This window comes from Hylobates moloch, unplaced genomic scaffold, assembly GCF_009828535.3.
Source record: "Hylobates moloch isolate HMO894 unplaced genomic scaffold, HMol_V3 SCAFFOLD_4, whole genome shotgun sequence".
In the NCBI taxonomy this organism is placed as follows: Eukaryota; Metazoa; Chordata; class Mammalia; order Primates; family Hylobatidae; genus Hylobates; species Hylobates moloch.
The window spans coordinates 64,645,558-64,663,943 of record NW_026652279.1 but is presented as its reverse complement, the minus strand read 5'-3'; the positions used below and the strand labels follow the sequence as shown (position 1 = coordinate 64,663,943).

The following is an 18,386-nucleotide window of genomic DNA, read 5'->3' as shown; positions in this document are numbered from 1 at the left end:
ATATTTCATTGCATTAAGGAATTACTTTTTGTATTAATGAATTAAGATATTGTAGGTATATTAAAACAGTATTTTAGAAATACGTGTTGAATTTTTATACAGGTGAAATGATATGATTCCTGAAATTTACTTCAAATAAATCTTGTAGTGGAGAAGTAGGTAAAAATGTATAGAAGAAACAAGATTGGACATTAATTGGTAATTATTGAACCTGAGTGATGAGTATGTGAGGGTTCACTGTACTATTTTTTTCTACTTCAAAAGGTATTTGAAAATTTTTCACAATAAAAATTAATTAAAAATTATGTCTTAGTTTTACAAATGTATGTTTAGTGAATAGATGTTAACAATACTAAAGGAATATTCTGCAATGAGTAAGTAGAGTTTAACCCAGGAATTTAAGGATACTTTCATATTTGAAAAATGTATCAATAGAATTTATCACAGTGGTTCACCTAAGTAAAACCTCAGAATCCTTAGAGTAGACACCAAACAGCAGGTGCCAAATGACATACTCACAATTGCATTTAAAAAAATTATAGATGAGAAACCCCCAGCCAGGTGCCTTGGCTCATGCCTGTAATCCCAGCACTTTGGGAGATCAAGGTGGGAGGATCACTTGAGGCCAGGAGTTCGAGACCTGTCTGCATAGCATAGTTAAGACCTTATGTCTACAACAAATGAAAAAATTAGCTAGACACAGTGGTGCATGCCTGTAGTCCCAGCTACTCAGAAGGCTGAGGCAGGAGGATCGCCTTGAGTCTAGGAGTTCAAAGCTTCAGTGAGCTAAGATTGTGCCACTGAACTCCATCCTGGGCAACAGAGCAAGACCTGTCTCTTTAAAAAACAAACAAACAAACAAAAAAAAAAAAAAAAGGAAAAAGAAATCCCACTTCCTTAACAAGATGAAAAACCAAAATTAATGATGTGGTACCTCAACATTGTTTCTCAGATTGAGGTTCATGGCCTACTGACATCTGGAGGCCTAGGGGGTAGTAGTTAAAAATAAATATCTGCTGAATGATGAGCTCTCCACATTTACCTGCCAGAAACGTTACAAAAACCCTCCTTAGTTGATCTCCATCTGTCTTTCCCAATCGTTTCTATCATCTGACTTTCCCCAAATAGTCTCCACCCCTACAACTGAGAACTGATTTAGTCATATTTTAGTTTATAGAAAGTATTCTAAAATTAAAAAAAATCTTATCATTATCTGATTGAAACCCGCTCATCCTAGACCAGTTCAAATTGGATCCCCTTTGTGAAGTTCTCCCAGAACTGCCAACCCAACTTTAGCCTAACTTAATTGCTAAGATGTTAATATAACTTCACTTTTATAATTTAACAGAAAATGTTATTATGTGTTTACATGTCTGCTTCTTTGACCAGATTATGAATTACTTTTGGTCAGGAAAAGAGATGGATGGTTTTCACATTTGGTTTCGCATCCTTTAGCCATAAGTAAACTACCTAGTGTATATAATAATAATGTAGTCAATGCTTTAAAGATTGTAAAATTTTTCAAAATGAGTTTTTTAAATACTTGGCTGATTATATATAAGGACATTTGATAACACAAAAAGAGAATAAAGAAATCTGCTTTAAAACAGGATTTTCTTCCTGAATGTGGCCTAAAAATACTGTAAATGAAAGTGGGGGAAAAGCAGAGGTAGTTATTTTATCAGTTTTAAACATCTGCTATTAAAAATGACTTAATTCTGTTTAATAATTTCATTTAGCATTGTTTAACAAAAATATACATACTTTAATTTTTAAATACTTTATGCATTTTATCATTACTTAATACTATTTTATATTAGTATTTAATATGTAAATTTCTGAAGATAACTCATTAGACTTAATTCAGTGAATAATAGTAAGCGTAATTGACATTAATGATTTAAATAACTTTAATAATTTAATATATTTTTGCATTAGTTGAGAAATTCATGGAATTTTTATTTTCTATTTAATTCCAGTTGTGCTGCTTGATACAACAACTGTGCTGGGAGAGCTAGGATGGAAAACATATCCATTAAATGGGGTAAGTTTTAATATCTTTGAAAAATCGCCATCTTTTTTAGATTTTTAAGATCTCCTAATAGTTGATGGAACAGTGAATTTTGGGCCCTACTTGTTATGAATTTTGACATATAACTTACATCCCATAGAAAAGGTTAAAATACAGTTAGAACTGGTAATCAGTGGGAATGATATGTAAAGATCCTTCCTTTCTCCTAAATTAGTAATTATTCTTTAATACTGTGTTTATACATAGTGACATTAGAATATCTCCCATATATTTTCCTTAAATATAAATTTCTGTGTGTAAGTTTATATATGTTAAATTTATGTTAAATTTGATACCCTCAATGAGTATTTGTGCATACATAAACTTTAAACTACCATAGTATAAATGGATTGTGCAAATATTAACAATTTGGTTTTCAATACAGAATACAAGTCTACTAAAATATTACGCATTTTTGAACTTGGTGAAAATATACAAGGTGATTAGGTTTTTGTTAACTGAAATAGTTGTATTTAAAGGCTTGTTAAGGATGTTTAATTTGCAAAATACAGTTTTTCATGGACCAACATTTTAGCTATGGTTGTACTTGACTTTTTATATATTTTTATATATTTTGCATCATTTTCATATTAGAATATATGTCTACTTCTCGTTTCACACTAAGCTCAAATAAAAGAGTAATTTGTAAAGCATTTTGCTTTGATTTTTGTCTAGTTAATCAAAATATTGAATAATAGAGGCAGTCACATGTTTTCAGATACACTTGGGTTAGCTTTCCTTTTTCTCCTTAGAAATAGTAATTTTCTTATTAATCACATTCTTAGTTGACATTTTCACATTGCTTCTTCTATTGTATCTTCAAATTTAAATCTCAAAGGAGAAATTGATCCAAATATGTTTTATTCTTTTAGACTCTTTTGCATATTGCTGTTTGAATTTGACATTTTACAACAACAGTTATTCACTAAGTGTGTATTTTCAACTAAAATATCCTATGAAGAGTTAAATCTTCCTCTCTTTAACAGCCCATTTGCTTCTTTAAATTTGTAAGTTTTATATACTGCGAGTTTATTTTTCTGAAATTTTTGTTTATTCTACTAGAGCTCTTATCAAACTTTCTGAGGTATATATCTTAAACTAGGATTATGCTTTTATCTTCATTGTCTTATTTCTATTAAAATGAATAAACATTAGTATTGTTGAGTATATTAAGTAGGTCATGTTTATTACTTTTAAGAAATGAATGAAACTTTTCTAAAATACCTTTTGTGTGTGTGTGTGTGTGTGTGTGACTGTGTGTGTGTGTGTATAATCTTATGAACGGTAGAATGGATAGATGGTATAAATAAGATTTTAAAAATATGCAATTTATTTATTTTTTTAATGAAGAGGATAGATTACTGGTACTAATGGAGCTTTACTTAATGCTATTTATAGGTTAAAATAAGGAACTATTCAGTAAGGATGAAGAACTTTGGAAAGAGGCTACTGAAAATGCCAAGAATGAAAATAATCTAGATATCAATATAGGTTACAGTATTTAAAATCCACCAGAACCATTAATCAGTTTATAACATGTAAACCAGCATTTATATCCATACATTAAAATTGTAATTATATCTAATTGAAATCATATAAATTTTTCACGTACTCAGTTTCACTGAGGCATGCTAATTTGACCATCTTAACAATTACATTTTTACATAGACACTAATTCAGTTGATTTTACAAATATGTCATGGGTGGAAGAGACATGTAGACAATATAATTGGCAATATACGAGGTAAAGTATATTTGGTATTATAAATAATGTATTTCTCAGGAATAACTTTTTAATTGAAAAAAAACTCTTCCTATAAAGAATTGACATTTTTGAAATTGTATAATGTGCTACATAAAATATAGGAAATTTAATCATTGATTCCATAGATTTTTCTTTTTACTTAAAATCATCATTCCACTAGTAATATCATGCTGATATAGTTACAGAATTAGGCATTCAGAGTCTGCCTGTGAACAGACCGATAAATAGTTATTTCAGTAGGAAATTGAGCATCCCTGGTTAGTAATTATGGAAAAAGGATGAATAGTTTGAACAAATAACGTTTTAGGCTTACAGAAATGAGAAGAGAATTATGAATTTTCTAAAACATTTGCTTATCAATTCATTTGTGTCAACATTTAAAATATACTTTTTCTTTTAAGCATTGTCCTGAATTCAATTTAACAAACTTCTGTTTTATGCTGCTGTATGCCAAATACCCTGTTATTGTGCCTAAGACAGATTTTTCTTCTCTCAAGGGGTATTGAAGCACAGCGATAATTATACAGAATCACTAGGCCAAAGAATGTGTCTTCAGGTTGTTCTGAGTAATGTTTTGTGAAAGAATAATAAAAGGAGAGGTTAATTCTGGTCAGGGAAAATTGGGAATAAGAAGTTGCATGTCAGCTCTTTCAAAAAAAGAAAAAAAAAACGTGAAGGAATTGGCCTTGAAAAAAAGGGAGAAGGCAACTTCTAGGTGAAGGGAGTGGCTTGAGCAAAGGCACAGAATTATTTCATGTATGTATCAGGTTTTAGGAATGTTGAGAATCATTTGGCCTGTAGGGATGCAGTGGAAATAATCATTTGGCTGGAGTGGAGGTATACAGTGAGAAATAGGATCTGTAATCATAGGCTAAACCACATTTTGCAAGACTTAGAATTTCACTAAGTTGAGGTAGATAGTGCATATCTCTGCATTAGTAAGTTAACTTTTAAAACCTATGTTTAATGTGTACATGGTGGATGAGATCTTTGTTACATAGTTGTATTGGACTTAGATATAGCCACTATAGTATGTAAAATCAAATATCATTTTCAACAGTGGAGTACCTGTTAATTAAACATTAAGACAAAATTGATGTTAGGAAAACAAAAGTGCTGTTGGATATTACATCACATTTTATTTTAATGACAATTGGAGATTAGAAATCTTTGTGTTTCTCTAATACTGAATATTGGTTTTGAATATCATATTTTATAGATAATTTTTGTGTGCTCCGACTTAGATGATCACTAGGGCTTCAGCAATGCAATGTAGTACAAGATATGTGATCTTATCTGTTGGACATAGTGAATTGGTATTAGGAAACTTACCCTGAAACACTTCATGTATTGGTCATGGTTCTTTAGAGAAAAAGAACCAATAGGAGGTATATCTGTATCTGTTACACATATCTATATCTATTTTTCTACCTAATGAGAGAGAGATTTAGATTTATTTTGGGAGTTGGCTCACATGATTATGGAGGACATGAAGTCCCATGATCTACAAACTGAAGAACGAGGAAAGTTGGTGGTGTAATTTAGTCCTAGTCCAAAGGCCCGGGGAGTGGGTACTGATGTCAGTTCCCAAGTCTGAAGACTCAAGAACGAGGAGCTCTGATTTCTAAAGGCAGGAGAAGGCAGATGTCCCAGCTTAAGAAGAGGGAGCAAATTTGTCCTTTCTACATCTTTCTCATTCTATCTCCACTTCAGTGGATTGGATGAGGTCAAGTTACATTAGTGAGGAAGGGCAAATATTCTTTATCTATTGATTCAAATACTAAGCTCTTCCAGAAACATCCTTACACACACACCTGGAAATAATGTTTTAGCCGTTATCTGGAAATAATGTTTTAGCAGTTATCTTTAGCCTAGTCATGTTGATACATAAAATTAATCATCACAGGAAAATAAAACATGTCATTCATGTGTAAATAAAAGCTATAAGTAAACCTAACAACTAATGATTTTTATTTTTATAATAAAAGAAGCATAGATTACAATTAACCTCTATAGAAAGATACTTTATTCCATTAATCAGAGCCCATCATTTCCTAATATAATTTTTCCAAAGGTGAAAATCAAAGATTGGATGTACTATGATAGAGAATGGAGTATCTACCAATAAACATTTGTTTTTATAATGCAATTTATATATCTCATATAGTAAGAAGTAATTCATCATAGTACAAGATTTCAGTATTACATTTTGATTCATCCTAAAATTGAAATTATCCAAAACTATACCATGTACATATTCAAATTCTGAAAATGTAAATTTTGGTGATAATTTCTGTTGGTGAATATGGATTGTTATAGTTACTGTTTTCAAACTGATATTTAAATATTTTTTCATCTTAGAAACTTCACAACATATATGGCAATGTTCTAAACACCCATCATGTGAATTTCAATTATATTGTTCCATATTTCAAAGAAATGCATTAGGTTTTGTTAATTAATCAATTCTATCAGTGTGCATTTCTTTAATATCCATGTTTATAAGACGTTTTATAGCTGTGAGGTGTTAATTGCCATCCACATAAGGGAAAGGACTTGATAATAGTACTGATATCATTAGATTATTAGAAGGATGAAATTATGTAATATATGTAAAGAAGTTAAAACCATGTCTGGTTCATAATAAACATTACATAAATATTATCATTAGGAGTACTGCAAGAACCCCAAGTATTTTAAAGAAATGAAAAATCCAGACTTCTATATAGACCGTTTGTTTCTTTGCTTTTTCCAGAATCATGTTTTATCATGTATCAAATATTTTTTTCTTCTGAACCACAATTATATTTTTGTGTCTTTGTTTACTTAACAAATAAGACAAAAATATAGAATGAGTACTTTTTTTCATTTAAATATTAATAAAATATACATGTACACTCATTTATTTAATCTTTCACCACACATTATGTGAAAAATGCTATTTTGTGTACTGGAAGTGGTGGTGGACGTGGTCAGTCATTACAAAAATATATGAACCCTCTTAGGATCTAGTACTAGTTATGATCTTTAGCTGTTAATACTACGTTCAGGTTTGCTTGATATATAATCAAAACATATGTTATATTTTATTAAGTTAGCTTCATAACCAAGAATTGCCAAAGCAAATATGGGCAGTAATAATAGAAAGACTCAAAGCAAATATGGGCAGTAATAATAGAAAGACTCATTGACCCTAGATGTGAGATTTCAGTGTGGTAATGGCCTCTTAAAAGATGCTGAATTGAATTAACCAGGAGATAGAATTTGAAGGCCAGTGTATTATGTTCCTTGAAAGCATTTCTCTAGAATAGAAAAGTAAACCTGGATACTCACTTGGAAGAGATAGATACATGAGACATAATTCTTACATTTCTTCCTTTGGTTTGATGAGTCAAATATTTTAAAAGAGCAGCCTGTACATGAACAGCCTCCTGCACAAAATCTTATGTGATAGCTGAGCATATTTGAAGACGGTCATATTAAGTACCCAAACTTTCTCTTATAATCATTTGCAGTTGGAGGAACACAATGTGCAAAGCCAGCGTTTGTTTCTTGAGACCATTCCTTTCATGGGCTTGTCCCTGTTGAAGCACATGTCAGCACAGGTGAGCTCATGATTGCCTGGGGATCTCCTTGTGGCTCCTGGGACGAGCAGAAAGGAACACATGGCATTGTAGGATAGAAGCCTCCTGTGTTTACGGAGGGTGGCTTCCAAAGTTGCTGTCTCCTCTCCTCTTCCTTGCTTTATGTAGATTTAAATTTCTGACCTATTTCGTTTTTCTTCTCTCCAAAGAGTGTCTTTTAACATTTCTTGTTCTTGCAAGGTAGGTCTGCTGGCAACACATTCTCTGAATTTTGTTCGAGGAAGTCTTTATATCTTCTTCATTTTTAAGGGAAAATTTTACAAAGTACAGAATTCCAGGTTGGTGGGCTTTAACAAATCTCTAAATACTTTAAATATTTCACTCCACTGTTATTGCTTGCGTGGTTTCTGAGGATGAATTGTATGTAATTCTTATCCTTGCTCCTCTATACTTAAGGCGCTTGAGTCTTCTGGCTTCTTTCAAGGTTGTTTCTTTATATTTGTTTTTTTTTTTATTTGATGTGAAAATATTTTTTGAAGTTTGAATACAGTATATGTAGGTATAGTTTTTCTGGTATTTATTCTGCTTAGTGTTCTTTGAGCTTCCCGAATCTGTGGTTTGGAGCCTGACAATAATTTGCAGGAACGTCTGTGTCATTATTGCTTTAAATATTGCTCTCTTCCTTTCTCTTTTTTTCCCCATTTGATATTCTCATTACACATAAACTGTTGGGATTCTGCTTCCTTAAATTGTGATTCTTAGGCCAAGGTGGGTGGATCACCTAAGGTCAGGAGTTCGAGACCAACCTGGTCAACATGGTGAAACCCCATCTTCATGCAAAATACAAAAATTAGCTGGGCATGGTGGCGGGCACCTGTAATCCTAGCTACTCGGGAGGCTGAGGCTGGAGAATCACTTGAATTGCGAGGTGGAGGTTGCAGTGAGCCAAGATCATGCCCCTGCAGTTCAGCCTGGAAGACAGAGCAAGATTTCATCTCAAAAAAAAAAAAAAGAAAAAAAGGTTATGATTCTCTGTATCCACCAGTCCATCTCTCCAATTCTGGGGCAGTGCTTTACCCGCTGATCTAAGTGGAGTTGTTGATTTTTCAGTTTGTTCAGCTTTTTACTTGTTACAATGGAGAAGCTAATTCTAAACTACTTATTTTGCTGGACCAGGCAAAATAATACATTTTCAACTGTCACAAACATTATGTAATGGGTTACAACATTTGCTTAAACAGTTTTACCAATTGTAATTCTACTTAATTTTCCTTAGCCTTCTTTTTTCTTGCAATGAACAGTCCTGAAATTCTCTATTTCTCTTTGTATCAATCACTATCTGTAGCAGTTGGCTTTATTTTCAAGTTCATTCAATCTAAACAATAAATCAAGCTTTTATCCCTTTACATAACATTGTTGCTATTTTTCCTTACAAATCGGTAAAGGAAGATTTCAGAGCTTTCTTGTGGTATGTATGTTGAGCAGTAGATGATGAAACTCCCAGGCGCTCTTAGAGATTTAATTCTGTATGTCTTGACTTCATAAGAATAACCATGTACATTTCTGTCCCCAAATATTCAGATTATTAATGTGTCATGAGTCTGTGAAAGAACTGCAATTCAGCATTTCAGCATTTTACATACTTTCGTGATCTCAATAATATTTATGTGAAGTAAATATTTTTATTACCATGTTATATATGAATAAACTAGACCTGAGGAAAGTTTCAGAACCTACCCATGGTTGTGATGACCAAAGAAGCTGGTATTAAAACAGGTCATGTCAATCCCAAAGCCAAGACTTTAGTCATTACGGTGTAGCTATAACCACAAATTGATTTTCAACATTGTGATGACTGCAGTGAAGGGTAAAAGAACTCTCTAAGGCTGACCAAGTGCAGACTTAATCTAGTTACAGTATTGTTAGAAAGACTGATTTTGTTTAAAAGGATACATAGTTATTGAAAAGTACTGTAAAGATTAATTCTCCTTTGAAGCTTAATAATCAAACTAAGGATGCTTAATTATTCACAAATGTTTAGTTAAAAGCCTAAGAATATCTGGTGCATGTTTTAGATTGTTTTTATATTTAATTATCTTAGAAAGGAACTAAAGAAATATTCCTTTAGTGGGTCTCTTTTAGAGACATTGTTTTCATTTATTTGTGCCTCATAATTGTGTCTTTTACATGTCTGTTATTGACTGTAGGCTAATTAAGTGTAAAATATGGACTAGTCCAGTCCAAAAAAACTTATAGAAATAATTATATTTGAAATGATGGAGTACTTGCCATTCTCAAAATGTCTTCTAAAGTAAATTGTCCAGGCAAGGGGCTTGCTGAGGGATACCAGTTATAGTTAGTGGCACAGTGCCCTACTCCCTTGCCCATATGTTATTGAGACAAAGATGGACACATAATCTAAAGACAACTAGTTCATTGACTAACCAGCTCCTGTCACCTCTCATGGGGATTTCCATAAATGACTAAGCCAATCAGACTCCTCTTTTAGGAATTTAGGATTTCTATGTTAAGAGTTCAGGAGAAATGGCAGCCAGAAACATCTGCCGTAAAGATACGTTTAAAGATACATGCAGAAGGGTTAGAGTAGGGGGACTTGATGACCTGAAGTTATGTGCAAGTAACAGTTCTAGGAGAGCAGGAAAAAAGTCCAGTAACTAAAGGGAGGCCATTCAGTAGTAGGAGAAGAACATAGAAGATGCAGAGAAAAAGCCATGAAGAAAGGAAAGATTAAGGTAGTTAGCACCTGTAGAGATGACCAAGTTTCTGCTGGATCTTCAGGTCCAATTCTTAGTTTCTCTTAAATTCCTTTTATCTGGGCTGCCAGATTGTAAATACAGATTGCACTAATAATAATAATAATAATAATAATAATAATAATAAATACAGATTGCACTAATAATAATATAATAATAATGATCATCATCATCACCATCATCATCATCATAGTGAAACACCAGCACCATTTTGAGACAGAACAAGAAACGTGAATGATCGTGGAAGGTAGAATTTCCTTGAGGAGAACTCAGGCACATGAATCATCCAAAGCTGATGGCTTTCTTTTATCAGCTCATGCATGGATAAATGACCTCCCCTGCATCCAGGTCGTGCAGAGAAACAGGTGAAGGAATATGCATCGTTTATTATAGAGTCCATAAATTTTTAAATATTTAATACTTGAGCAACTATGATTTGTGTCACTTCTTTCTCCACTCTCTCAGAGTATTCCTTCCTGTACAGCAACCTCTGCAAAAGAAAATGAATTGCTGCCTCATTTTTCACTAGTTGAAAGAGCATGTTTTGGAGAATGATGAAATTAATTCTATGGCGAGGAAGAAAAGTAACAGAAAAGCAGGTAACAATGATTTAATAAATCAGATATGAAGTATTTATTGATGTTCCTGAATATGTAATCACCCTTGTATTCTCTGGGCAGCTGAAAAATAAGTACGTATGGAATTCATTTTTCAGTATCCCCACTGTTCTTTAATGAATACCCATGATGATGTCTTTCTGTAAAAATATGTAGATATATAATACACATTACACACACACACACACAAACACACACATACACACACACACACACACATCTTTAAAAGGTATGGGTTTCATTAAGCCAAATCTTCTTGACTTACATAATACAGTCTTTTATTTATTTTTATTTTTATTCACTTTATCTTTATTTTTTGCATTGTTACTTACAAAGCTTTAACTTCAGTCTTTACTTCCAAGAGAAGTTTCTGGTTATTTCTTTTAAAATAAATTCCTATATTTTAAAATATAAACTAAGATTCTGATTTTATCCACAAGTTCTAATTGTTTTACTTAGAGTCACTAAAATATTTATATTTTATTTATAAATAAAATAATCTGTGTCTAAATCCAGAGCAAGCACATACAAATGCTAAATTATCTTAGGAAACCCTAAGATACTAATTATTAATAAAATACAGATTTTCTTTTCTTTTTTTTTTTTTTTTTTTTTTAGAGATGGGGAGGTCTTGCTATGTTGTGCAGACTTGTGTCAAACTCCTGGGCTCAAGTGATCTTCCATGAGCCACCATGCCTGGCCTAGACATTTTTATACATTTAATTATTTTCTATTTTAAATGATAAATTTATTTTCTACAGGCAACTACCAAATCCTATTGATTCAACCTTCAAAAGCTCTTTCAAATCAGCCTGTATCATCAGCTTCATCTATCACTCCATCATCAGTTTGACTTGTCATCATTTCCTCTCCAAGTTACCGTAGTTGCATCCTAGATTGTTTACCTGCTTTAGGTCTTTCTCCAGCCCCTTCCTCTGACCTTTCCAACCCATCCCTCATCCTGTTGCCAGAACTGATTTTCTAAACTGAAGATCAATTTATGTCCATGTCCCAACTCTATTAAACTCCTCCTCTCCTTTCCTACCATTTAACCTGTGGCCAACAGCTGCGTCTTCTGATCTTTATCTTTAACATTCCCTGACCTTCAGCCACCTCCACTTTCCAGCTTTTTCAAAAAAGACCTTTTTGGTAGTTTGTTCCATGTGACTTGCTTTCTCTTGTCTGTGGATGTAGGACCACGCTTTTGTCTATCTGCAATGTTCCCTTTTATCTCTCTTCACTCCAACCCCCACTTTCTCTATCTCATTTTTTCCTGTTGGTCTCTTAAGACAGAAATTTTCTGCCTCTTCTGGAAGACTTATATTGCCAAAGATTGAATTAGGAAACTCCTTTTCTGGGACCACCTGAAACTCAGTGCATATCATAGCATTTATCTCACAATACTTAAATGTCTTATCTTTTACCATATTGTAAACGCTTGCAGTAATGGATTGGGTGTTGTATCTCTGGGTCAGGTAGATGGCATAGTAAGTGCTATATGAGGGATGCTCAATAAAAGTTGGCTGGATAGCTAAGTCGATGTACATGTAACAAATTATTTTAAATAAGATATTGTTTAAAGGCTATATTTTGCAACTCTCATTGGAGCTGGAATAATTTGATACTAACTGGGCAGAATCAGTTGTGGAAAAAAGACTAAATGATTGTGAAAATTGAACTGTGTTCTTGTTCATCATTGCTCTTAAGTGTAGGTTGAAAGTTTATACATTTGCTCTTATTTTTGTATTTTAGACAATCCATTTTCTCACTATTCTCTCACTATAATAGAAGTTTAAAGGTAGAATGGAAAGATATTTACCTACAAAATAAAAAGACTACAAAATAGCCTATAAGCCATTTAAGTAATACCTATCAAGACTTAATAATATACTTTCAAAGAATTAATGACCGGTTTAGAACAGTTGATGATCTGAATCACATCTGGGAATTATTAACCCCGGGTAGTTATTAATCCTGCACCTTGTAATTAAGATGAGAATAAAAAATAGAAACATATGGATTTTTAATGATTGATAGATGTACCACAAATTTTAGAGAATTAATACTAAATAGTGAAGCTTTCAGAAAACATAGGTCGGCATTAAATGTTAAATAGGTTTTTGTAATCTGCATCCATGCAATTAGTATGTTGAATTAATGAACCATAGTCAGCAAAATAGATTCTTAAAATGAATTGACTTGGTTTTATTTTAGCAAAACAAAACCTGTTGTGCTAATAAATATAATGCTTAACTTAGTCTTCTTCTTCCCCGTAATTAGCAATGTATATGCAAATACTTCAATGAGATTAAAGAAGTCTTTCATTGAAAGCATGGAATTAGGATTTGCGTGTATATATAGTATGTGTGTATATATATATATATTTTTCTTTTGGATGTTCCTGCATCCTAAAGGCCATGTTTGGGAAGATAAAATGAAATTTGTTCTCTTGATTTAGAGAGTTTGATTTAATAATGTGATTAATTAAACAAATTGTAGGCTTACCTTAAATGCAATGCTTTCTGGTGCACATTAGAAGGGATTTCTTTATGGTTACCAGTGAAAATAAGAAATTCTCATATTCATTATAAATATCATAGTAAATAAATATGTACAGCCACCATATTATAGTTAATTTGTATTCTTTCTGTTGATAAGCATTATACTAATCGTTTGGATGACCATAAGCCCTAGTGGGAACAGAATTGGCAAGGCACATTAGAAGACATGAATGGAGGCCCATATGCCTGGAAAATGGAAAGAGAGAGAGAAAGAGAGAGAGGGGGATACAGAAAGATTGAGAGAGAGAAAGAGCAAGCAAGAGAAAGGAAGAGAGGTGTCAAGGAAAAACAGATAAAAGGGCCTTGTAAGTGATGCTAAGGCATGCCATTATTATCCTAATTTCAGTGTAATTTATTAGAGAGTAGTAAGCAAATTAACATTTTGAAAAGATTACTCTAATTGAATGCAGATAGAATAGTTAGAAAAATTCAATCCAAGCACAAGGAACTTAATAGTCTAAATGCAGACTATTAAGTTGAATATTCAAATGTAATGTTGTACATTTGACAACAAAAGCTATTATGAGCTAATGTCATTAAATATTATCACATAGCCCCCAGCTAGGTTATGTCTATCTAGATATACAATTTATATCATTCCAACAAGGCTGTCTTTCTTACAAATTACTATTTATATGATGGTTTTGAATAGGTTTTTAAGATTTGAGATCTCTAAGCCTCCAATTTTAATTCTTTTATTGTAGAGAAGGAATAAAATTTGAATGGTGAAAAACACATAAAATGAACATTCACAAATATTGTCTACATTTTTACTAATTTATCCTCAGTATTTAACATTAATTGATAGCACTAAGTTTACCATCAATACATATCACTTAAGTGAAAACTGAATAAATTAATTATTATTTTGAATATTAGAATTATTTCGAGTATTAGAATTATCATAGAAAAATGTATTTCATGCAATATACAGAACACTTAATATGGTGTTCACGTTCTGCCTAATTTAATTGACATATTGTCTATTATCGGGTTTAAGACTGTAGGATTATATTTTCATTATTTCACTAAAAATCTGAAGATAAAACACTTCAGAGGGAAACAATGAATGTTACTGTATTTCTTTATTTCATTAAAGATCCATTTCCAGCATTTTGCCTTTGTTTATAAATGTAATTTGGATAAAATGTATGAACATAATGCTGGATACAAGGTCAATATATAAATTCAAATTTATTTCTATCTACTATAAACAAAAAATAAAAATGTATAACATATCATTTTCAACACATCAAAAACATAGACTTTTAATGCATAAACTCACTCGTGCAGAGTCTAGAGAATTTGATCTCATAGAATTAGTGAGTAGAATGGCAGTTAGTGGGGGATAGGGAAGGTAGAGGGGAGGGAAAAAGAGACATTGGTCAATGTGGACAAAGTTAGAGTTAGGAGGAAAGAGTTCTGGTGTCCTATTACACAGTGGAGTGACTATGGTTACAATAACATTGTATATTTCAAAAGAACTAGAATTGCTTTTGGCAGTATGGTTATTTTTGTGATATTGGTTCTTCCCATCCATGAGCATGGAATGTTTTCCGTTTGTTTGTGTCATCTGTGATTTCTTTCAACAGCATTTCTTAGTTCTTCCTGTAGAGATCCTTCACCTCCTTTGTTAAGTATATTCCTAGGAATTTTGTTTCATTTTTTTGTCGCTATTATAGAAGGGATTGAGTTCTTGATTTGATTCTCAGCTTAGTCATTGTTGGTGCATAGCAGTGCTACGAATTTGTGTACTTGATTTTGTAACCTGAGACTTTACTGAATTCATTTATCAAATACAAGAGTCTTTTGGAGGAGTCTTTAGGGTTTTCTAGGTATAAAATGATATCATCAGAAGCAGGGAGGATAGGAGCGGGCAGTGAAGGATGAAAAACTACCTACTGGGTACAATGTACACTATTTGGGTGACCTCTACACTAAAAGCCCAAACTTCACCACTATATAGTTCATCCATGTAACCAATAACCACCTATACTTCTAAAGCTATTATAATAAAAAATTAAAGAAAATGTAAGAGAGAATTTTGAATGTTCTCACCTCAAAGAAAAGATAAATGTTTGAAGTACTGGATTTACTAAATACCCTGATTTGTCTATTACATAATGTATACATGTAACAAAACATCACACCGTACCCCACAAATAATATATAATTTTGTGTCAATTTAAAACAAAATAAAGTTAATTAAAAAACCCACAAATACTTAAAAGTATCACAAATCTAAGAAAAGATGTGCGAGAACATTGCATTGAAAACTACAAATAACCTTTGAAGAAAATAAAGACATATAGGAATTGAAAGATATTCCTGTTCATGTATTGGAAGAATCAGTATCAAATACAAGTCAAATTTCTCAGTATGCTGTAAATGTAATGAAAGGAAACACCTGAGCTAATATTTTCCCCCTTTTTAAAAAAAGTGAGTTGAAATTAACATATCACAAAATTGACCATTTTAAAGTGAACAATTCAGTATCATTTAGCACATTCACAATATTGTACAACCACTGCCTCTATCTAGAGTCAAAATATTTCATCACCCCATATGCATTAATCTGTTGCACTCCATTCTTCCTCCCCTGACCTCATGCGCTGGCAAACACCAATCTGTTTTTTATCTCTGTGGATTCACCTATTCTGTGTATTTCATATAAATTGAATTGAACAATATATGACCTTTTTGTGCCTGGCTTCTTTTACTTAGCGTGGTTTTGTGTTTCATTTGCATTGTATAATGTGTCAGTACTTCCTTTTTATGGTTGAATAATATTACACTGTATGTATATATCAGTTTGTTTATCCATTTGTATATTAATGAACATTTGGGCTTTTTGCACATTTTGGTTACTGTTAATTGTATTGCTGTGAACATGTGTGTACATTATTTGTTTGAGTTCCTGCTTTCAGTTATTTCGGATATATACTTAGGAGAGGAATTTCTGGGTCATATCCCAATTCTATGTTTAGCTTTACATGGAACCACCAAATTTTTTTCCATAGTGGCTGAACCATTTTTATGTTCTCACCAGCAGTGTGTGAGGGTTCCAGTTCCTCCCCAACCTCACCAATGCTTGTTATTTTCCATTTGGTTATTCTCTTCTTAACATATGTAGAAATTGATAAGTCACTGTATTAGTCCGTTTTCACACTGCTGATAAAGACATACCCAAGACTAGGAAGAAAAATAGGTTTATTGGAGTCAAAGTTCCACTTGGTTGGGGAAGCCTCACAATCATGGTGGAAGACGAAAGGCACTTCTTACATGGTGGTGGCAACAGAGAATGAGAGAGAAGCCAAAGCAGAAACCACTTATAAAACTATCAGGTCTCCTAAGACTTATTCACTACCATGAGACCCATATGGGGGAAACTGACCCCATGATTCAGTTATCTCCCACCAGGTCCCTCCCACAACATGTGGGAATTATGGGAGTACAATTCAATGAGATTTGGGTTGGGACAAAGAGCCAAACCATATCATTCTGCCCCTGGCCCCTGTCAAATCTCATGTCTTCACACTTCAAAACCAATCATGCCTTCCCAAAAGTCTTCCAAAGTCTTAACTCATTTCAGCATTAACTCAAAAGTCCAGAGTCCATAGTCTCATCCAAGACAAGGCAAATCCCTTCTGCCTATGTGCCTGTAAAATAAAAAACAAATTAGTTACTTCCTGGGTACAGGCATTGGGTAAATATAGTCATTCCAAATGGGAGAAATTGGCCAAAACAAAGGGGCTATGGGCCCCATGCAAATCCGAAATCCAGCAGGGCAGTCAAATCTTAAAGCTCCAAAATGATCTCCTTTGACTCCATGTCTCACATCCAGGTCATGTTTATATAAGAGGTGGGTTCCCGTGGTCTTGGGCAGCTCTGCCCCTGTGGCTTTGCAGAGTACAGCCTCCCTCTTGGCTGCTTTCATGGGCTGGCATTGAGTGTCTGCAGCTTTTCCAGGTGTATGGTCTTTCTACTGTGGATCTACCATTCTGAGGTCTGGAGGATGGTGGCCCTCTTCTCACAGCTCCATTAGGCAGTGCCCCTGTAGGGACTCTTTGTGGAGGCTCTGACCCCACATTTCCTTTCCACACTTTAAGATTTGACTGCCCTGCTGGATTCCCTTCTGCAACTGCCTTAGCAGTGGTTCTCCATGAGAGCCCTGCCCCTGCAGCAAACTTCTGCCTGGACATCCAGGTGTTTCTATACATCTTCTGAAATCTAGGCATTGGTTCCCAAGTCCTAATTCCATTTTTTTTAATTTTTCCATAAGTTATTGGGGTACAGGTGGTATTCGGTTACATACATGAGTAAGTTCTTTAGTGGTGATTTGTGAGATTTTGGTGCATCTATCACCTGAGCAGTGTACACTACACCATATTTGTAGTCTTTTATCCCTTCCCCACCTCTCACCGCTCCCGCTCTTCCCCCCAGGTTCCCAAAATCCATTGTGTCATTCTTATGCCTTTGTGTCCTCATAGCTTTGCTCCCTTGTATCAGTGAGAACATACGATGTTTGGTTTCCCATTCCTGCATTACTTCACTTAGAATAATAGTCTCCAGTCTCATCCAGGTCACTGATAATGCTGTTAATTCATTCCTTTTTATGGATGCGTAGTATTCCATTGTGTGTGTATATATATATATATTCAATCATCAATCTGTGATATATATATATATATATATCTCTCTCACAGTTTCTTTATCCACTCGTTGATTAATGGGTATTTGAGTTGGTTCTGCGAGTTTGCAGCTGTGAATTGTGCTGCTGTAAACATGTGTGTGCGAGTATGTTTTTTGAATAATGACTTACTTTCCTCTGGGTAGATACCCAGTAGTGGGATTGCTGGATCAAATGATAGTTCTGCTTTTAGTTCTTAAAGAATCTCCACACTGTTTTCCATAGCAACTATACTAGTTTATATTCCCACCAGCAGTGTAGAAGTGTTCCCTGGTCACCGCATCCATGGCAACATCTATTGTTTTTCAATTTTTTGATTATGGC

At 33.4% G+C, this 18,386-nt stretch overlaps 1 protein-coding gene across 3 annotated transcripts in view; it reads left to right on the top strand.

The window, feature by feature from the left end:
• The window catches only part of EPHA6 (EPH receptor A6), a 960,796-nt gene that overhangs the window by 51,358 nt on the left and 891,052 nt on the right, over positions 1 to 18,386 (top strand). For 2 of the 3 annotated variants that reach the window (XM_032150357.2, XM_032150356.2), the window contains exon 2: positions 1,980 to 2,044. In XM_032150357.2, coding sequence (XP_032006248.1) covers positions 1,980 to 2,044 — 65 coding nt within the window. Of the gene's footprint in view, positions 1 to 1,979; positions 2,045 to 7,351; positions 7,442 to 18,386 lie in introns of all 3 variants that reach the window. The other variant, XM_058437624.1, reaches the window with a different exon arrangement.